This window comes from Oncorhynchus tshawytscha, linkage group LG31, assembly GCF_018296145.1.
Source record: "Oncorhynchus tshawytscha isolate Ot180627B linkage group LG31, Otsh_v2.0, whole genome shotgun sequence".
NCBI classification, from domain to species: Eukaryota; Metazoa; Chordata; class Actinopteri; order Salmoniformes; family Salmonidae; genus Oncorhynchus; species Oncorhynchus tshawytscha.
Window position 1 is genome coordinate 6,461,854 of NC_056459.1, and position 22,382 is coordinate 6,484,235.

The 22,382-nt window shown below is 45.4% G+C and overlaps 1 protein-coding gene across 30 annotated transcripts in view; it reads right to left on the reverse strand.

Annotated features, from left to right (window-relative positions):
- Positions 1-416: 416 nt before the first annotated feature.
- The window catches only part of LOC112229351 (microtubule-actin cross-linking factor 1-like), a 262,375-nt gene continuing 240,409 nt past the window's right edge, over positions 417-22,382 (reverse strand). For 12 of the 30 annotated variants that reach the window (XM_042310211.1, XM_042310210.1, XM_042310213.1 and 9 more), the window contains 25 exons: positions 22,111-22,308; positions 21,655-21,783; positions 21,130-21,318; positions 20,763-20,918; positions 19,749-19,955; positions 19,477-19,596; positions 19,164-19,333; positions 18,667-18,826; positions 17,794-17,988; positions 17,264-17,536; positions 16,929-17,117; positions 16,715-16,826; positions 16,284-16,444; positions 15,940-16,102; positions 15,593-15,747; positions 15,348-15,422; positions 15,205-15,225; positions 13,888-13,905; positions 12,930-13,047; positions 11,776-11,838; positions 11,239-11,271; positions 9,652-9,863; positions 4,290-4,400; positions 2,989-3,100; positions 417-2,778 (listed from right to left, as the gene is read on the reverse strand). In XM_042310211.1, coding sequence (XP_042166145.1) covers positions 2,543-2,778; positions 2,989-3,100; positions 4,290-4,400; positions 9,652-9,863; positions 11,239-11,271; positions 11,776-11,838; positions 12,930-13,047; positions 13,888-13,905; positions 15,205-15,225; positions 15,348-15,422; positions 15,593-15,747; positions 15,940-16,102; positions 16,284-16,444; positions 16,715-16,826; positions 16,929-17,117; positions 17,264-17,536; positions 17,794-17,988; positions 18,667-18,826; positions 19,164-19,333; positions 19,477-19,596; positions 19,749-19,955; positions 20,763-20,918; positions 21,130-21,318; positions 21,655-21,783; positions 22,111-22,308 — 3,576 coding nt within the window. In that variant the 3' untranslated portion in view covers positions 417-2,542. The remainder of the gene's footprint in view (positions 2,779-2,988; positions 3,101-4,289; positions 4,401-9,651; positions 9,864-11,238; positions 11,272-11,775; positions 11,839-12,929; positions 13,048-13,887; positions 13,906-15,204; positions 15,226-15,347; positions 15,423-15,592; positions 15,748-15,939; positions 16,103-16,283; positions 16,445-16,714; positions 16,827-16,928; positions 17,118-17,263; positions 17,537-17,793; positions 17,989-18,666; positions 18,827-19,163; positions 19,334-19,476; positions 19,597-19,748; positions 19,956-20,762; positions 20,919-21,129; positions 21,319-21,654; positions 21,784-22,110; positions 22,309-22,382) is intronic. The other 18 variants (XM_042310217.1, XM_042310221.1, XM_042310218.1 and 15 more) reach the window with 9 other exon arrangements.

The window sequence follows — 22,382 nt, forward strand, 5'->3', positions numbered from 1 at the left end:
AACATCTCTGTGTTGGGGGGGGTGCAACTCAATATTAGGACAGTGTTCTTAAATGTTTTGTACACTCAGTGTAAAGGTAAACAGGATGCATGTTTTGAAATATTCTGTACAGGCTTCCTTCTTTTCACTCTGTCATTTAGGTTAGTATTGTGGAGTAACTACAATGTTGATATAACAAAGGGATTGAATACTTATTGACAAGACATTTCAGCTTTGCATTTGTAAACATTTCTAAAAACATAATTCCACTTTGACATTATGGGTATTGTGTTTAGGCCAGTGACACAAAATCAAAATTTTAAATCAACATTTAGAAAAAAGTCAAGGGGTGTGAATACTTTCTGAAGGCACTGTACATAAACACACTTTTGGCCCCGAATGAAATAAAAAAAATCAATACACAATGACAAATGACATTTTTTTTTACTGCAAGCATATTTTTAATACAAAAAGAGAACAAAAAAGCGTTTATAATCTTAGCTTTTTTTATTTTACACAATTGACTTCTAACCCCCCCCCTCCCACTGACATATTTTCTCTTCATCACAGAGAATAACACCGCATCAAAAGGTGGGTTCCTCTTCGGCGTCCCCGGATCCCCGCCCCCCAAGGAGACAATAAATAAATAAAATCACCTCAAGATGACATTTGCGTTCATTAAGCTTTCATATACTTCAGCTCTCATGTTAAGAAATAGAGGAGCACATTTGCAGCCATCAAAGACATGACAATTCAAACGCCTGTAAGGAGGGACACTGGGGGTTCGGTTCCCTGTCATCCATATTTGTAGTTTTTTTTTGTCAACACAATAAGGGCAACCCCCTTTGGTCATGTTCAGGGAGTTGTAGTCATTAGCAAAAAAGGCTGCCATGGAAAGTCAGCTTCCTAGTTGAGTAAAGTTATGTTAAGAAGTAATAACATACAACGTTGAAGAGAGGAGCAGACATTTTCCTTGGTACAAAAGATCATGATTTCATTGTATTAACACTAATCATTCTCCAAGGTGATGATTACAGAACTGAAAAATAAATAGAAATGTTTTCTTAAACTACAAAAGCAAAACTAAAACAAAATACAACAGGATGATAAATTAACCCGAACGAAAGACATTCACAAATTAAATCTTTGCATACAGTGACGCAAGTCGATGACCTTTGATTCCTGTAAACACGTGACGACTACACACGTGTACAAACATGTGTTTGCGGCTATGGGGTTTCCAGCGGCAACGTAGGGGGAGGGGCAATGTGGAATTACAGCGATACACCGTCAGTGTGTGCTGGTCTTCAATCTCTAATGGTAGAATTATAGTCGCTTAAATTGTGTGTCCTTACAAATCGACTACATTGTTTCACACTGTCATGTTTCTGCTGTTAGTGGGGTCCCACCAAGAAATAGTGCTTTTCTTCTCAGAAACCCAGGTTTCATATTATAGGACAACATGAGAAACCCTCCATACCATCAAACACACACTCACATACACACCTTTAAACACACTTCCAATGTTGCAGGGGTTTGTGAGGACATTGCAGTGTGTTTCCCGCCACTTCCGCGGTCTCCTGGGCTTGAGGTTTAGGCAGTTAGCTCAGTGCAGGAAGTGGTCAGAGTGGCGCCGCCCAGACACTGAACAGTAGATTCACGCTAGTCTGGATGTTCCCGACCCATAGACATGCTGAAGTGTCATTCCTCTTCACTTCCCAGTCCAGGGGAGGAAAAACACAAGACGGAAATCATTGCATATATTCAGTTGAACTCATGGTGAGAAAAAAAATAATGTCCATAATACCCACAATCCAGTTCTTTTGAATGCCATTCTCCAGGAAGTTCCGAGTCATTTAATCTCTCCCCTCAATGTGTGTGTGTGTGTGCTTCAGTTCTGTGCGTGTCAGTGTGTACATACACAAAGTAGTTACAAGGCTCTACCTAACGTTCTCTGGAACTCAGATTAGGTAAAAGTAAGGACAGAAATGTGTAACACAGTAAGGCAGCATTATGTTGGTTGGTTGTCGGTTCAAATTGCTGTGGCTTTCTCTACAACAGTCTAGCACAATCCTGTTACGAGACAGAGCACACAGGAGACTGGAAGGCAAACTGGGATCTGGGTTTTAAAAGGGGAAAGTTCTGTTCCGTCTAAGTGCACGAACCAGACACCCCCAGTGAGGTTTTTTTCCGAGTGTGTGTACGAGGGAGGAAGAGAAAGATATCTTCCCCTATCTCTCCCTGCCCTTCATACAGTAGTCTTGGTGCATGAATCCCATGCAAGCCCTATGGATGGACGTTTGGATCAAATGTGACACCCAATATGGCCGCCAGTAGTCTGTTCACTATAGAGCATCTCTTTGAAAGGGAGACGGTATGTTCTACTTGATCTAATTCTATAGTCTGGACATCTTCCCTATTTCATCATGGCTGGTGTTTTGGGGGGCTGGGGAAGCCCTTGGAGTCAAACCAGCCCGATAGTTAGATGTATGACGCTGTTATGTTGATGACTCTATGGTTGGCTGTATGACGTTTTTATGACGTCTTTTTGACATCTCCTTCACTATTTCTTCCCAGAAGCGGGTGTCTTGGGGCTTGGGGCCTTCTTGGAGATGGTAGGGATCTTGGAGGGCTTGGCCGCTCCTGGGCGCCGGGGGGTGTCCGAGGTGTCCGAGCGAGTCTCCAGGAGCTCAGAGGCATCCGAAGCGTCGCTGCCCCGCCGGCTGCTTGCCCTGCTGCCCGCCCGGCTGCCTGCCCGGCTGACTGGACCACTGGCCCCCGATGGGGTACGCTTGGGGTCTGAGAGGAGAAGAGGTAGAGAAAGGGAGGAAACAGGGAGGAAGGAGGAGGTTAAGTGTAGGTAATGAGGGATAGAAAGAGAAGAATAGAGAAAAAAAATAATATTTAGTTTCATTTTAATTATGGGAATCATATGTTTCAAGAGGACAAAAATAGCGGACTGAAAATAGGAATCAAAACTGGTATGAAAAATCAGGACTTTGTTCTTACCGGTACGTCCAGGTTTAGTAGAAATGGGTGTAGCTCCTCCATTCTCTCCAGTCAGAGACCCTCGGCTGGAGTGGAAGGTGGGCCTCTTCAGCTTGGACCCCGACGCTGCTCCCTACATATATATAATCAGACACAGGGAATGTCAGGCAGTGGCAAACTGTGGCACTGAATACATTACAAATGTCCAATGCAGCTGTTTTTTATCTCAATATAGAAATATTTCTAAGTAACAATTAAGTACCTTACTGGGATTGTTTTCTATTAAAATGGTCAAAACGAAACAAAAATAGCTTCTTGGCAAAGAGTACTTTCTCAGCTAGTATTTTGCTAGGACTGTCTGTGAATGGGGAGGGGTAACTGAAAATGAGCTGTTATTGGCATAGAGGTTTGGAACTCTCTTATTGGTCTAACTCATTTACCGCATGGAGCTGTTGCCATGGAAGAGTTGTCTTTTCAAACAACTCTTACACTAAAAGGGCATTATTATAATTGTCACAATTTAACAGTTTTCCAACCACAGTGTGGAAATATATATACAACACAGGAAATCCCATTTTTGACTGCATTGGGCCTTTAAAAATGTAGACTCTACAACATGACATCATCATACACAACAGGACGACTTCCTCATTATACACATAAACCAAACAGAGTAGAAATCTGCCAAGGCTGCCACACTATTGGCTCGTCCCAATTTGAGTCTTAAGGCATGTCGACATTTGGAAGTCAATAGTGAATTCGAATGTTGTTGATGTTCGTAAGCAGGATGTTGCCCTGTTGTGTATGATGATGTCATTTTGCTGCATCTACCTTTAACTAAAGGAGCTGGTACTGGTTTCAAGCACCATCCCATACTAGCATAATACAACAGAGACACCATTTGCAAAATGATCATCAGTCTACCAAACTAAATCCCTAGAACTACCAGTTCAACACAATGTATATAGAGTTAGCTAATAATGATTCATTTCTCGCTACTTCTCCTTTAAGAGAACATCACTTCAACATCACAATCTATTCCTATTGACCTACCACCAGCCACTTCCTGCCGGGGGGCTAAAATATTGTGACAATGCACCGAATGATAATTTAGACTGGATATTGAGCAAAAACATGAAAACAAGATGATGCAAATATATTCAGTCTAAAAGCCTAATTTCAATGTCACGTCACCAATATCCTCATAGACCCATTGCACAGTGTGCACCACACCCGTGAGTGAGTGATTGTGTGTGTGTGCGTTAGTGCGTTATTAGTTCGCTGGGGCTTGGGACGGGCGGCGGGAGGAGTCAGTGTGTTACCTCATGCCCAGGGGTGGTGTGGTCGTGGTCTGGGCAGGACTGGCACTTGGTTGGTGTTGGAGTTTTACTGTGTGCCAGCCAGGGCTTGGCATAGCCACGCGAGTTTGAGGACTGGGATCAGCAAAGGGAAGAAGGGAGGGAAGAAGGCAGCCAAGGGGAATATAAAAAAAAGGAGGAGAAGCAGGAAAGTAGAGCAAAGGAAAATAGGGGAAGGGAGAAAGGGGAAGGAGGGGAGGCGGGTAGTGTAGTGCCGTGTGTTTTTGGTGCGACAGCGGATGGATTTATAAACGCAGAAGGAAAAACAGTGGAGGGAGTACATTTTCAAGCGAGGTTAGCAGGGGGTGGATGGAGGGATTTAGGAGACAAAAGAAAAATACAAAAACAAAGAACAAATAAAAATCTCACAGTTAAGGACGTAGGTGATTGCTGTTGACATGCAGAAACAGGGGAATTCCCATTTCAACACAGACACACATACACGGTATCACACGACTGACAGAGACTACACAACTAACGATCAGTGACCACAAAACAGATGATTATGGGTATTCTGGTAATATAGCTTCATGCTTTGTCCTCCAAGACTGGCTGCACCTTGGCTGGACTGCTACACTAATTAGAGTTGAATATATATTCTTATATACAGTACCGGTTAAAAGTTTGGACACACCTACTCACTCAAGAATTTTTCTTTATTTTGACTATTTTCTATATTGTAGAATAATAGGTAAGACTTCAAAACTACAAAATAACAGGTAGGGAATCATGAAGTAACCAAAGAAGTGTTAAACAAAACCACATATTTTTTACATTTCATTTGAGATTCTTCAAAGTAGACACCCTTTGCCTTGACAATTTTCATAATATTGGCATTCTCTTAACCAGCTTCATGAGGTAGTCACCTGGAATGCATTTCAATTAACAGGTATGCCTTGTTAAAAGTTAATTTGTGGAATTTCATTCCATCTTAATGCGTTTGAGCCAATCAGTTGAGTTGTGACAAGGTAGGGGGGGGGGGGTTATACAGAAGACAGCCCTATTTGGTAAAAGACCAAGTCCATATTATAGCAAGAACAGCTCAAATAAGTAAAGAGAAACGACAGGCCATCATTATGTTAAGACATGAAGGTCAGTCAATACGGAAAATGTCAAGAACTTTGAACGTTTCTTCAAGTGCAGTTGCAAAAACCATCAAGCGCTACGATGAAACTGGCTCTCATGAGGACCGCCACAGGAATGGAAGACCCAGAGTTACCTCTGCTGCAGAGGATAAGTTCATTAGTTACCAGCCTCAGAAATTGCAGCTCAAATAAATGCATTAGAGTTCAAGTAACACAAACATCTCAACATCAACTGTTCAAAGGAGGCTGTGTGAATCACACCTTCATGGTTGAATTGCTGCAAAGAAACCACTACTAAAGGACCCCAATAAGACTTGCTTGGGCCAAGAAACACAAGCAATGGACATTAGACTGGTGGAAATCTGTCCTTTGGTCTGATGAGTCCAAATTTGAGATTTTTGTTCCAACCCCTGTGTCTTTGTGAGACGCAGAGTAGGTGAACGGATGATCTCCGCATGTGTCGTTCCCACCATGAAGCATGGAGGTGGTGGTGTGATGGTGCTTTGCTGGTGACACTGTCAGTGATTTATTTAGAATTCAAGGTACACTTAACCAGCATGGCTACCACAGCATTCTGAAGCCATCCCATCTGGTTTGCACTTAGTGGGACTAATAATTTGTTTTTCAACAGCACAACGACCAAAAACACACCTCCAGGCTGTGTAAAAGGCTATTTGACCAAGAAGACGACTGACTGAGTGCTGCATCAGATGACCTGGCCTCCACAATCACCCGTTCTCAACCCAATTGAGATGGTTTGGGATGTGTTGGACCGCAGAGTGAAGGAAAAGCAGCCAACAAGTGCTCAGCATATGTGGGAACTCCTTCAAGACTGTTGGAAAAGTATTCCAGGTGAAGCTGGTTGAGAGAATGCCAAGAGTGTGCAAAGCTGTCATCAAGGCAAAGGGTGGCTACTCTAAAGAATCTCAAATATATTTTGATTTGTTTAAAACTTTTTTTGGTTATTACATGATTCCATTTGTGTTATTTCATGTCTTCACTATTATTCTATAATGTAGAAAAGAGTAAAAAATAAAGAAAAACCCTTGAATGAGTAGGTGCGTCCAAACTTTTGACTGGTACTGTATGTATGAATGTACAGTGGGAAGAAAAACTGGATTTCCGCATAAATTTGACATAAAAATGTACCTGATCTTCATCAAAGTCACAACAATAGACACAGTGTGCTTAAACTAATAAAACACAAATTATTGTATTTTTCTTGTCTATATTGAATACATCATTTAAACATGCTCAGTGTAGGTTGGAAAAAGTATGTGAACCCCAAGGCTAATGACTTTGCCAAAAGCTAATTGGAGTCAAGGGTCAACTAACCTGGAATCCAATCAATGAGATGCGGTTGGAGATTAAAAATTGTTGCCTTGCATAAAGGTTTCAAAAGTATCTCTAAAAGTCAGTCCACGGTAAGACAAATAGTCTATAAATGCAGATATTTCAGCACTGTTGCTACTCTCCCTAGGAGTGGCCGTCTTGCAAAGATGACTGCAAGAGCACAGCGCAGAATGCTCAGTGAGGTTAAGAAGAATCCTGAGTGTCAGCTAAAGACTTACAGAAATCTCTGGAACATGCTAACATCTCTGTTGACGAGTCTACGATACATTAAACACTAAACAAGAATGGTGTTCATGGGAGGACACCACGGAAGAAGCCACTGCTGTCCAAAAAAACTGTAAGGCGATCTGTCCACCAATTGAAGCTCAACAGAAGTTAGGTGATGCAACAGGACAACAACCCAAAAGACAGAAGTAAATCAACAACAGAATGGCTTCAGAAGAAAATAAGCCTTCTGGTGTGGCCCAGTCAGAGTCCTGACCTCAACCCGATTGAGATGCTCTGGCAGGACCTCAAGAGAGCGGTTCACACCAGACATCCCAAGAATATTGTGGAACTGAAACAGTTTTGTAAAGAGGAATGGTCCAAAATTCCTCCTGACTGTTGTGCAGGTCTGATCCGCAACTACAGAAAACGTTTGGTTGAGGTTATGGCTGCCAAAGGAGGGTCAACCAGTTATTAAATCCAAGGGTTCAGACTTTCCCACCCTTCACTGTGAATGTTTACATGGTGTGTTCAATAAAGACGTGAAAACGTATAATTGTTTGAGTGTTATTAGATTAAGCCGCCTGTGTTTGTCTATCATTGATGAAGATCAGATCAAATATTAAGACCAATTTATGCAGAAATCCAGGTAGTTCTAAAGGGCTCGCATACTTTTTCTTCCCACTGTGTGTGTGTGTCCTAGACTACAGTAACCTGACTGATTGAACATATGACTAGAGGTATCACGCCTAGGATTCAGTGGCATATAAGAGAAAGGCCGGAGAGGTGTGTTTCATCTGAACTTAGATGATCAAAACTCGACCCCCTATGACTGGTATAGACACACAGAGACGACACATTAACGCAATGAAGAATCAATGTGACAACAACCATTGTGAGAAAGTGGGTGAGAGATAACAAGACCTGGTGACCACAAAGACTCTGACATGTGACTGATACTGTATGTGACAATGACTGACTGTAGTTTGTGAACATGCATTGCAGTGTGTGTTGTGCATGTGTGTCGTGTGCGCTTGCAGGTTCCATTTTAGTCTCGGTTTCCATTGGGAACACTTAAGAGACACCATGTTCACTTTCCTTTCCCAGGGCGATCAAAGTAGCTTGTGTAATTGCTCAGCCTATATTAAAAGACACAAACGAACTTTGTGACAAGAGTCCTGCTATAACTAACATGGTAAGAGTCATATGACGTGAAGAGAAGCAGGGAAATTTAAGGGGCGATATAGTTTGATTACCTACAGTGCATTTGGAAATGATTCAGACCCCTTCCCCACATTTTACTTGGTTACAGCCATATTCTAAAATGGCTTAAATAAAACATTTTCCTTATCAATCTACACACAATACCCCATAATGACAAAGTGAAAACAGAAATAACTTACTTACATAATTATTCAGACCATGTGCTTTGAGACTCGTAACATGATTTCGAAAGGCACAAAGCTCTGCCTAGATAAAGGTCCCAACCAAGCCATGAGGTTGAAGGAATTGTGGGCAGAGCTCTGAGACAGGATTGTGTCGAGGCACAGATCTGGAGAAGGACACTACAAAATGTCTGCAGCATTGAAGGTCCCCAAGACCACAGTGGTCTCCATCATTTTTAAATTGAAGAAGTTTGGAACTACCAAGATCCTTCCTAGAGATGGCTCCCTGGCCAAACTGACCTATCGAGGGAGAAGGGCCTTGGTCGGGGAGGTGACCAAGAACAAGATGGTCCCTCTGACAGAGCTCCAGAGTTCCACTGTTGAGATGGGAGAACCTTCCAGAAGGACAACCATCCATCAGGCCTTTATGGTAGAGTGGCTAGACGGAAGGCACTCCTCAGTAAAAGGCATATGACAGACCGCTTGGAGTGAAGCATGGTGGTGGCAACATCATGCTGTGGGGTTGTTTTTCAGCAGCAGGGACTGGGAGACTAGTCAGGATCGAGGGAAAGATGAACAGAGCAAAGTACAGAGAGATCCTTGATGAAAACCTGCTCCAGAGTGCTCAGGACCTCAGACTGGGGCAAAGTTTCACCTTCCAACAGGACAACGACCCTAAGACAGCCAAGACAACACAGGAGTGGCTTCGGGACAAGTCTTTGAATGTCCTTGAGTGGCCCATCCAGAGTCCGGACTTGAACCCGATCAAACATCTCTGGAGAGACGTGAAAATAGCTGTGCAGCGACGCTCCCCATCCAACCTGACAGAACTTGAGAGGATCTGCACAGAAGAATTGGAGAAACTACCAAAATACAGGTGTACCAAGTTTGTAGCGTCATACCCAAGAAGACTCAAGGCTGTAATCGCTGCCAAAGGTGTTTCAACAAAGTACTGAGAAAAGGGTCTGAATACTTGTGATATGTAAATGTGATATTACATTTGCAAAAATGTATAAAAACCTGTTTTTGCTTTGTCATTATGGAGTATTGTGTGTAGATTGATGAGGGGAAAAAAAACATTTAATCAATTTTAGAATAAGGCTGTGATGTAACAAAATGTGGAAAAAGTCGAGGGGTCTGAATACTTTTCGAATGCACTGTATCTCCCATAGAACACAATACCATATTGGTCTACCCATGATGAGTACACCGGTTCTGTTAAGTCGTCATGGCCTGAGGAGCTTTTCCCATTCTAGTAAATGTATTTCTATGAGGGAGAATGGGGTCGAGGGCACTTACCCTAGAGGAGGCGGTGGGGGTGGCAGGAGCAGAGGGCAAGGATGCGCAGCTATGTGCGCTGTGCGAGGCCGAGGAGGAGGAGCGGGTGGGCGAGGCCGTGCGGGAGCCGGGTTTGGAGCGCCGGCCTCGGGAGCGGAACGCCGCCAGGCCGTGGGAAGCACCCTCCGGAAGGATGAACTTCTCACGCAGCTCCAGGTTGGTACGGCCTCGGGCTGGAGTGAGGGAAGAAGGGGAGAGAAAGAAAGAGAGAGAGAGAGAGAGAGAGAGGAGAGAAAGAATGGTCAAGTCTACAAAAGAATGGCTGCAGTACGTATCTAGGAAACAGTACGAGGCAGAGAGTCAGTGCTTCCCCGGCGAGTCACTGCTCTCATAGTCTGTGTGGTCAAGTCAGTGCTAGGTAGAGTGGGGCGAGGGGAGGGTTGGAAATCAGAGGCAGTGAAGTGCACTTCCGGATGGGCTACTTTTAAGTGGAGGAGGGAGTGAGTGTTTTATCTGTAGTGTTTGTGGCGGTGCAGAGGAAGGCGGCAAAGCATCCTCACACAGAGGTCAGAGGTCAGTCTATGCAAACTGATAGAAAGATGCTCAGCAAGAATGGACTTTAATAGTACACTTGTATTGATATAGCCAAACTATTAGAACAATATATACATTTGAGTCATTTAGCAGAGCAACTTACTGTAAGTGAGTGCAGACATTTTCATACGGGTTTATATGGTTATATAGCTAGAACACAGAGGTATGTATGTCTGTCAGCCAAATCACAACCTCTCTTCTCTCACTGAGGGAGTCGCTCTGTTCCCTCCTTTATTCTTCCCCCTTAATTCATAAACCGTGCGTTCGGTGCGAAATATGTGGGGCATGCCTGGTTTATGCTCTTGGGGGAGCCCCAATACAGTACCAATGGGGACTCCCATAGACACTCATAGAAGCATTCTTAGACAAGATGGTGCAGCAGCCCCAGCACACAACACTCAAGCCCAGAAAAGCCAGCCACAGTGTGAGAGAGAGAGAGGGAGAGAAAGAGGGATGAGAGAGCTGCAGTTAGCATTAGCAGCAGGGCACTGGAGCCGCGGTCAGTAGCTATACCCAAGACGGGACACGCCCCTTCAGTCATCCACTAGCAACAGCAGCAAGACCAGTCAATAATAAATGGGTGCGCGCCCTGTAATTACGGTCCCCCAGCGAGCCAGGTGCACCCTCTAATTCAGTCCCCGCCCGCCATCACATAAAGAGCCGCTTCAAGCGCTATTAGAAAACCAGGCTGGCTACACCCAGGTCTTAGACGGTCTCTGTTTTTTTTTATGGGACTGGCCCGTCAAACTATGCGGCCATTTTGGATCCACATGGCAACCATCACCACCAAGACCAGGGCTGGCCAAACCCTGTTTTTGAGTGGGAAGCATGACGCGGACTGGCACACAGACAAGACTTAGACATGTGTACACATACATATGTCTAAACAGACACAAACACAAGGACTAGATTGAGAGGTTGAGCTGGATGGCTAGATGGATGGTTGGACGGACAGAGTGGGAGAAATGGAGGGATGGACAGTGGAGCAATGGAAGAGAGAGGGAGTGTAGGTACCTCTGCAGCAGAAATAGCCAGGAGTGACCGTCACTGAGAGACACAAGAGACAACGTGAAATAGTGGCATGCTCACGGTGAGATGGAAATACATAGACACAAACATTCCTTCTAATTAGCTCTCGAGTACACACACACACACACACACACACACGCTTGCCTCTCTCACTTCAACACAGAGGTGAACACAGAAGACAGTGGCAAAGAGAGTAAAAAAACACAGGTGACGTCCCCAAGGTTGAGGAGGTGAGCAGGTGAGCAGGAGGAAACATCAGGGACCAAAGTGACAAGTGGTTAAAACAACTTGAAAAACAAAGACACAGGTCAATGACTTGGACCTATAACCTGTGATAGGGATCCTCTTGTGCTAGCATTAGGCATGTAGCCAGAAAGGGTAGGAACGTTAGTTCAGTGTCACAGTCAGCAAAGCACAGCAAAAAAGCCCCAAAACAAAAAAACAAAACAACCAGAAGAAGTGAGAGAACGGAGAAGAGGCGGAGGGAGAAAAGGGGGAAAGAGAGCGAGAGAGAAACCCAACCTATACGAGATGAAATGGTGCTACTGGAGTCGGAGCGAAGGATCTTAAGTCCAGGATGTTGCACTGGAAGGAGAGAGAAGAGGAGAGAGGGAAGAACGGAGAGGGCAAAAGGAGAGGTAAGGGAGGGAGAGAACTGAAGATCGTGCACCGTGCAACACTACTTTGAAAGAAGGACCGTGTAGCAAGAGAAAGGAATGCAGGTACAAAAAAACAAAGGCGGAGAAAAAGAATGAGAAAGGGAGAGATGAACGAAGAGATGGGAAAAAGAAGGGATACCAACAGAGAAAAAGAATGAGAAAGGGAGAGATGAACGAAGAGATGGGAAAAAGAAGGGATACCAACAGAGAAAAAGAATGAGAAAGGGAGAGATGAACGAAGAGATGGGAAAAAGAAGGGATACCAACAGAGAAAAAGAATGAGAAAGGGAGAGATGAATGAAGAGATGGGAAAAAGAAGGGATACCAACAGAGAAAAAGAATGAGAAAGGGAGAGATGAATGAAGAGATGGGAAAAAGAAGGGATACCAACAGAGAAAAAGAATGAGAAAGGGAGAGATGAATGAAGAGATGGGAAAAAGAAGGGATACCAACAGAGAAAAAGAATGAGAAAGGGAGAGATGAACGAAGAGATGTGAAAAAGAAGGGATACCAACAGAGAAAAAGAATGAGAAAGGGAGAGATGAACGAAGAGATGGGAAAAAGAAGGGATACCAACAGAGAAAAAGAATGAGAAAGGGAGAGATGAACGAAGAGATGGGAAAAAGAAGGGATACCAACAGAGAAAAAGAAGAGGAACCATAACAGAGGGAGAGAGAGCGATGGAGACGATTCAAGCCCGTCTTCTCAAAGAATTATCACAGAGAGGGATGAAGAGGAAAGAAGGGATGATGATGGAGAGAGATTGCTCTGAGGAGCACACCAGACAGACCGTAGACAGCTTTGGAAAAGACAGAACTCTGAAAACTGTAAACCTGAAAGGTTACATGTACTGTATATGTCCGACTATGTCTCGTTTAAACAGTTGACCATTGTACCATATTTTGCCCCTCTCGCAGTGTATCCAGTGGCTTGCATTGTGTGTGTACATACATTCTGTTTTTGTATGAACTTAGTATTTGTTTGCATGTGCGTGTGTCTGTGCATAAATAAACTCACCTCTGCAGGGGTCGTTCTTGACCAGGAACTCGTCCAGGGCCATCCAGCCCCCTCCGACCCGCACCATGACCGTACTGCGCAGGATACGCACCAACCGCAGCTGCTGCGAGTCACCAAACTAACACCGCGACAGAGAGGAGGAGAGAAAATGAAAAGTGGGAGAAACAGAGGGATTCAGTCACAAAGTATAACGATTAAGAATCCATAGCCATTATACACAGCGGCCCATACTAGTCTGAGAACAAGTGTACATTACTCCATGCAAATTATACTCCAACACCCATGCAATGATGATACCACTAAAATCACCCATTTGTCAAAAGCCCAGCTTACCCAACAATCAAAACATCTCTGAAATATTTAATTCTACCTAACACTCAACTTTGTTTCATGCAGAATGACATTTACACTTCAGAGTTACTATGGTAAACTGCTCCATCACCCAGCAAGCAGAACTCTATGAAGCAATACCAAGTCAGAACTATCTTTGATTAGCCTGGCTCCGTTTGTGCTATCTAGTCAACTCTTTGGTAATTTATGGTCATTGTGACAATGACCATAGAGTTGGGCAAGACAGCACAAAACAGATATGGGACCAAGATGAATTTATAATTACTCTCAGAACAGCATGATTTCACCAATTTCCCCAGTCCAAAGCCAATAGGATCAGGTATTATCGCCCTTATCATTATAACCCATTCCAGTTTGCCAAATCGAAGTCATTCTCAAAACTAAAACCAAATCTGCAAAATCACATCAAGAGAAACACCTCAATGCCCTATGAAACCCACTTCCATGATTCGCACCAACAGTGTAGTGCTACATTTGATCGGTCAAACATGAAATGCATTGTCACCATGGCAGCATTTTTTTTTGTGTGGCGTCGAATTGAGGCCCCTGCATTGGTGGAGATCCAGGAAGCAGATTTCAAAGGACCGAACACGCGAGTCAACTTTACCTGGTTTCCAAGGAAGAACTACAATAAATCCAGCAGACGTGGAGGAGGAATAAACAAAGAGAAAGAAGAAGAGAAAGAGTGAAATAACATGGAGAGACAAATATTTCAAACTCAAACCTGTCATTGGATAAGACCTCATTTGGATAGAGAAATACACTGTAGCTCACTCTGTACACATACTGTATATCCTTCACTAAGACTTTTTACAATTCATATTGTAGTTACTTGTCTCCTAGCCGTTAAAACCAACGATTAATTTGCCTGAAAAAGCAAAAGGATGCAGTGGAATTTGAATGACGTGGACACTATAGGTGATCTTATTTCCTATCTGTCACAGTGTGGTTGAAGTGCCACTCGAGAGACAAAACAAGATGGATAAGTCAATGAAGAGTGAAGCCAGACAGACAAACATACACAAGAACAGTCAAGACAGACAGAGAGGTGTGTGATGCCATGTGACAACGTGACTGGAGCTCAGTGCAGTTAGTTTATAGTGCGGTGTCTCTGGCCAGACACTGGATATCATTAACCCACGGACAATGATGATGTAGTTCACACAAAACAACAATGGTAGTAGTTGCTAATCCTGGAGCTGTGATGGCGTATAAGTGATATTTATTATGGTTATATTAGTTTGTTGGTGGGAAGCACACACAGCATATCAATCCCTTAGTGCTGTGACTAGAGATATGATATGTTAAAGAGCATTGGGGTGCAAAACATACGGCCCCCACGGGCCAGATACGCACCGTGGGACGCTCTTTTTTGGTCCGCCGGTTTCTTAGTAATTATCAATAATGTGACCACCTTGTTATAGGAGTATATGACAAAGCTTAGAGAAGCTGACTTACAAAGCCGGTATTTCCATGGATACAGATGAGTGCTACTGTTATTGGCTAGCATTTAAATACGTGAGGAATGGAGTGACGTCATTTGTTAGTTCAACCACAGCAGTTGTTGGTGCTCAAAGAAGTAGTGACAACACAGCCAGCATCAGAACAAAAACTAATCTGTGTCCAAAATGGCAACCTATTCCCTATATAGTGCACTACTTTTGTCCAGGGCCCTGGTCAAAAGTAGCGCACCATGGTCAAAAGTAGTGCACTATATAGGGAATAGGGTGCCATTTTCAGACGCAGCCCTAGACGCACCATGACTGCAAATGCAACAACTTAAAAAAAACCACATTCTTAACATTACCAAGTTTCACTCTGTCAAGTAACATCTGAAAACTGTATTTCGCTAAGTAGAAGCTGTCTAAGCTATTTCTTTAAACAATAATACGCCCACAGCACTGTAGCCTCAGGTGTAACTCACCTTGTAATTGCTCTGGCCCATCTGCATTTAAAAATATAATATCTCATACCTAATACTAAGTCATAGTACGCAGACAGAGTATATAATAACGTGCTTATTAACTGTTGGTAAATGTACACAGCCACTGGCTGAGGAGGACTTACTCTGTACTTGTTCTCTCCTATCTGCTCCACCTGGAACCGCTTGGCACATTTACACTGTGCCACCTGTCTGGTCACCTGCACAGAGTGAGAAAGGAAAAAGAGGGAAAGTCACAAGGCTGGCTCCATTAACCTCCAATTTAGGAGTTGCTATTGGACTGGACAAGTCAAAGGCCCAGCTTTGTTGTTCAAAATAAGTGTCATTTTTAATATCTGGGTATATACGTGTGTGTGTGTGTGTTCCTCACCTCGTCTTCTATCTTGTCAGCGTCGGTGGTGGGCCGGTAGGCGTCCTTGTTGGGGTGCAGCGCCGCCACAAACTCGTAGTAGTCAATGTAACCGTCTCGGTCCTGGTCAAAGATGTCTGCCACCGCCGTCATCTCCAACCTGCTGGTGGGGAACTCTGCACAGCACAACCAACAGTCAGAAAAAGATGTAGGACTTGTGACCAAGATGTAGGACTTATGACCAAGATGTAGGACTTATGACCAAGATGTAGGACTTATGACCAAGATGTAGGACTTGACTACAGTTTAAGTTGGAGCAGGCTATGGGCAAAGAACAGCGCTAACGATGCTAGCTCTGAAGAACATACTTGAGGCCAGGATGCCGTCGATGAACTCCTGGCGAGTGATCTTTCCGTCCTGGTCCTTGTCGATGCGTCTGAAGAAGTCCATGACGCGCGACTTCTTGTGGTTCATCCAGCGCATGTACTTCTTCCTCCACACGTCAAAGTCAAAGTTGGCAAACTCTTTCAGCTGGGGACAAAGACAACAAACATAAATGTGAGACAAATGAGGAAGAGCAATATACTTAGAGGAAATCATGTGTCTGTTTTGACAAGACACCATACAGGAGAAAAAACAGGTCTGAAACTCGCGGTCTCCAAGCCCTCTATGGCTCTAATAGGGGAGATCAAGGGACGCTACAATACAGTACCTCTTCAAGCCTGTCGAGGGCGTCGTTGAGCTTCCGTTGGCGGTCGAGGGCAAGCAGCCACACCTGCTGCCACCTTGAGCATAGCTGAGTCAAGCGGGGGTTGCCCCCGGCGACTTGCATCGCCGCCTGTTGTTGATGCTGTTGTTGCTGCTGGTTTTTACCTGTAGGGCGAGGAGCGAGAGGTGTCATGATTACGGTGCATTACATGGGTTTAAATTTTGAGGACACTTGATGGAACGTTTGACCATATTTTGGTGACTTTTATTGTCTTTCTCCATCAGTGAAGTCTGTCAGTATGGATTGTGAATGTTTGGGGGTTAGGCACCCAATGTATATATTTGCTTATGCATTTCTAGGTCGATATGTATTCATATGTATTTAGTATAATATAATATCCATGCATCTCTGGGAGGTAAAATAAGGTAACACACGAGCTCCTCTCCTCTCAGCTAGGCTGCTAGGGGGCTCTGCTGGTTTCCTCTTGTAAGTCTTGGTCACTTTGTCCACGTCAGGCTGCTTCCGGGTCATCTCCTCCATAAACACCTGGGAACAATAGATTGACGTGAGACACAGCCAATCAGAAAGAGTGATAATTATAACAGCGACTAAGCCACTGAGGGTTTGAGAAAAGTAGGCTCCTCCCACCTGGTGTTCTGTGATGAGTGTTTTGAGCTGAGGGATGTCCTGTGGAAGGGTCTCTCCGTCACGCTGGACTAGGGTGGTCTCTGCCCACTGCAGCCATGACAACAGCTCCTCCAATAGCGTGGCGTTGTTGAGTAGCTCTGTCAGAGCAGTCTCCAGACGCTGCTCGTGCTGTTTGGCCCATGTGAGGACCTGCAGAAGCCAAATGCACCAATTAATGGGTGAAATACTAAATATTTTAAACAATTTCCATGACTCTCTGGCCCAGCAGGACTTTAAAATATTTACCCCCCTCTTATCTCTCTATTCATCCCACTCCCCTTCTCCAGCCCACTTACCTCTTCAAAGCGGGAGCGGACGATGGTAATCCAGTGTTTGATGGTGGTGATGCAGTCGGCGTGGCACGTGGTGAGGATGGCTTCGCCCTGGCCCGCGGCCCGGTTCACGTCGGTCCTCTTCTCCTCCACCGTGGCCATGAAGTTCCGGTGGGTGTGGAGCAGCGTCTGCAGAGTCTCCGCCTCCTCAGGCAGCACGCCGCGGAACCGCAGCGTCTGCTCAGCCTCGGACAGCCACTCCAGCAGCAGCTGCACCTCCGTGCGGAACTCCTCCGCCTGAGAGAGACGGGTGGCAGAGGGGATCATTAGAAGGAACGAGAAAAAGGTTTTCAGTTTTATTGAGATTCTGCGGTCCAGTTTAAGGTATTATATATGCTCGCACAGATACCATTAATCAAATAAAAGATGGACTGAAATGATTTGTAACTGTGCATGAAATGGTCATAAAAATGATATTTTCTAACTTCCAAGTATTGTGTTGATACATAAAAACAAAAATGACACAGCCACTTGGCTTCTTCTTCCCAACTGACCTGTTTGAGGGCCTGCTGAAGACGGGTCTGCTTGGTGACGGACAGGGCACAGACGGTGTCCCAGCGGTTGCTGAGCTCTTGCAGTTGAACTTTGACCCAGGCGGTGTCGTCGCGGCCCGTCTCCATCAGTTCTCTGGCTGAGCGCTTCAGGGCGTGAACACTAGTTGTCCTCTTTCCCAACTCCTTCTGGAAGGCCTGAGGAGACAAAACCAAACAGTGGTCAAACAACATGGAAACAATGTTAACCTAAACACAGAGCAGGGCGATCAAATATTATGAATGAATATATACTACATTAGTCCTCAATAGGAAAAAAATATAATTATGTCTGAGAAATAAGTATTCAAATTTAATGATGCTTGGGCAATGCGGCGCTGGGCAAATAAATGAATGGCTTTTTTTTGTGTGTGTTAAATTTGACCCTGTTTTCTCCCCAATTTATTGGTATCCAATTGTTTAATAGCTACTATCTTGTCTCATCGCTACAACTCCTGTACGGGCTCGGGAGAGACGAAGGTTGAAAGTCATGCGTCCAAGCCGCACTGCTTCTTAACACAGCGCGCATCCAACCCGGAAGCCAGCCGCACCAACGTGTCGGAGGAAACACCGTGCACCTGGCGACCTGGTTAGCGTGCACTGCGCCCGGCCCGCCACAGGAGTTGCTGGTGCGCGATGAGACAAGGATATCCCTACTGGCCAACCCCTCCCTAACCCTGACGACGCTAGGCCAATTGTGAGTCGCCCTACAGACCTCCCGGTCGCGGCCGGTTACGACAGAGCCTGGGCGCGAACCCAGAGTCTCTGGTATGAATGGCTTTTTTAACCAATGGTAACCAATAGTCTAACATTGCGGTTTCATAAATAAATAAATACCTTGTGTGAGTCCATGAGGTTGGAGACCAGGTCCAGGTCTCCGTGGACTGGCAGGTCTTCAGCCAGCTGGGGTTCTACACGGTACAGCCAGTCCACCAGGGCCTGCAGGGCCTCAGCAAACTGACCTGAGAACAGCAGGGCCTCCTCTAGCTTGTGTTGCCTTGATGAGAGACAGAGGGAAAGGTCAGTTGTCACATTACATTGAAATTGTAGCTATCGTTATTTTAACTTTTCTTTTATGGTCCAGTATTTTATATGGCAGCGTCCTAGAGAGCTACTGAGTTTGCAGGCTTTTGTTCTAGCACTGCTTTAACACGCTTGTTTCAAATAAATAATAATAGTGGGGTTTAATCAGGACCAGAATTAGCCGAATCAGGTGCGTTACTTAGTGCTGGAACAGAAACCTGCACAATCAGTAGCTCTCCAGGACTGGAGTTGAAAAACCCTACCATAATATTCATTGTAATAAAGCAATTGGCATGGAGTTTTCCCCTCACCTCTCAACACTCTTCCCACAGACGGTGTCCCACTTGTCCCTGACCTCCCCCAGTAGGTGGTCTAGTTTCTGGGTGTCTTCGGGCAGCGTGGTCTTGTCCCTCATGGCCTTACCAGATCTCACTGTGGTGTCATACACCGGCTGCTTAGAGCCCAGCGCCTTCTGAAACTCCTTCGGGGGGGTATTTAGTTAAGGATACCAGAATAGAGGGTCTACACAATGCAGCTTAACTGTATATTGTGTTCGTTGTGTGAGAACCGCTCAGAATCCTATTATTTCCATGCAAGACCCACACAGTGAGACTCCTACTGTACCTTGTGTTTGGTCAGTTGTACTTTGATCTTGTCTGGCTCGTTGGAGATCTCCAGCTCAGAGTCTAGCCGGTTCTCAGCCTCCTCCAGCCAGTCTGACAGTTTCCTCCAAGCCTCATGAAACTAGAGGGAGGGAGAGAGAAACTGGTTGACTACCTCTAATTGATTTGCATGGTGATTTCAGAAACAAAATGGCTGCCGTGTAGCATCCATTTGGTGAAGGGTAAAGTGACTTGCGAACATATGGAGAAAGCATTTCAAACCCTCTCTCATACCTGCTTGGCCCTCTTGCGGGCTTCGTCGAGGTGTCTGCCGCGGTCCAGGGACCTCTGCACCAGCTTGTCCCAACGGGCCTGTACACTCAGCAGAAGGTTCTTGATCAGAACCACATCCTGCTTCAGACTGGCGAAACGCAGCTGAGAGCCAGCCTTCTCCAGAGCCAAAACCTGCTCCCTGTGGGTGTTCACCTCATTCACAAACACCTAGGGGGGGAACAGAGATCGACAGAGAGCGTGTTAGTCGTTTGACTCCCTCGTGACAGCCTTAACATTACATTGATTCGCTCATTTGGTTCTGGGTGCTATGATTTCAGCTGTATATGCACATGCTCATCAGCACATACCAGCTAACAAAACAGAAGGGAGTGTAGGAAGGGAAGGGTGGAAGGGAAATGTATTAAGTCTGCAAAATGTCTGATGAATATGATGAGTCAACTTAACTGCAATACTACATTTGAATATATTTATGTGAATTACAGTTAAGTATATTCTATCCTTTTTTCCCATTTTAATGTTACTCCCTTTTTCTCCACAATTTTGTGATATCCAATAACGATCCTGCCTCATCGCTGCAACTCACCAACGGGCTCGGGCGAGGCGAAGGTCGAGTCACGCGTCCTCCAAAACATGACCAGCAAAACCGTGCTTCTTAACAAGCAGGCAGCGAGCTGCACCAATGTGTCGGAGGAAATGTTCTGCAGCCTGCATGAGCCTGGCCCACCACAAGGAGTCGCTAGAGCGCAATGAGCCAAGTAAAGCCCCTCCGGCCAAACCCTCTCCTAACCTGGACAACGCTGGGCCAATTGTTCCCAACCTATGGGACTCCCGGTCACGGCCGGTTGTGACACCGCCTGGGATCAAACCCGGGTCTGTAGTGACGCATCAAGCACTGAGCTGCAGTGCCTTAGACCGCTGCGCCGCTCGGGAAACATGTATTCTATCCTTGTACTCACCAATATAGTATAGCACAGCATAGGATCTCTAAACTTCTATGGTGCCGAAATTGCCCACCTTGTGTTCGTCTATCTGGAAGAGGACGGTGTCCAGGATGAGGGAGGGGGCCTGAGCCATGTTGAGGGTCTGCTCAGCCTGGGTCAGCCAGTTGATGGTGTCCTGGAGGGAGGACTGGAACCCTGTGGCCAGCGACACCGCTTCGTCCAGCTTCGCCTAGGGTGGGGGGTGGAGGTCAGTGAAATGGTTGATGGTAATATTGAAAATCGCTCCTGCAACAATACACTTCCTATGTAAAACAGTGTTTTTCTTATCTGTGAAAATCTATAATGTATACATTTTATTAGGTACCTAAATGCATACATATACACATGCTCTTACTTATAGCCCTTCATTCATGTCTCAGAACAGAAGCTTCTTCTCTTACCCTGCGGTCATCCATCTTGGTGTTCAGGCTGGCCCACTTGTTCTGCAGCAGGGCCAAGTTCTGTTGGGTCTGGGTCGTGCCAGCCCCGGGGCCGCCCTCCTCCCCCCCGCGGGACAGCAACATGGACTCCCCCGCGTCCAGCAGCCGGTTGTACTGCTCAGCGCGCTGGGCCAACTGGGTCTGAAGCTCCTATAGAGAGACCGATGTTTTCAAAGGGTTGAATGAATGAACAATGAATAACCTTGATAATGAATGGTAAACATGTGGCCATGGTTTGGAATGAGGAATTTCGATACTTTGAGGAGCCACCCAATAACAACAGGTGTTCGCTAGTTATGTATTGTGCATGTCTAACACACCCGTTACACATGGGTAAAAACAACATGTATACAGATTAGATAGTAGACAGTGACTCATATCTACTGTAGTGTATGTATGGAACAGGGTGCGGCATCACAACATCGATCTCCTTTACCGTGTGTTGTCTTCATCACATATCTAGTGTATGTGTGGGCAACGTATTACCAGGTGCTGCTGCAGCTGCTCCCGGGCCGTCTCAGGCAGACCACCTGTGGGTTTGGCTGCAGACAGCTGGCTCTCGGTCCTCCTCAGCCACTGCAGGAACTCCTCCAGCTCACCATGGAAACCCTCCGCCTGGGGAACCAGGGAGGAGGAAGGGAGAGAGGGAACAAGAGGGGAAGTCATGAGTTGCACGTTAATGGCAGTGCTTCAATCATTTGCCCCGTGGTTTTAGCTTTGTTAAGATCTTGTACCGTTTTTAAATCTTTACTTAACTGTGAAATAACCTATTTGCTAGTGCAATGTGATAATCATTTTTGTACAAGATGGGAACTCATAATATAGAAATAGAATTACAGGAAGGGGTAAAAAGAAATGGTGTCATTCCTTCATTTTGCTAAGCTCAGTGAAACAGTAACCAGGGCCTCTCTTCTCAGCCCAGTCCGCCTCGATCCTTCCTACCTTGTGCAGTGCGGCCTCCAGTAGTTTCTGCCGGTCCTGGGTCTTGAGTAGCAGGTTCTCCCAGCCGCGGTTGAGGTGGTCCAGCTGGCCGCGGAGGTGGTTGGCCTCCTCCCCGGGACTGGACTCCAGCAGCTCAGCCCCCGCCGCGTTCACCGTCTCCACCGTGGAGCGATGGGACAACACGTCGTTCCTCAGCACCTGAAAGAGAGAGAGAGAGAGAGAGAGAGAGAGAGAGAGAGAGTTGGAGGGAGGGTGTGTTGGTTACACCACTC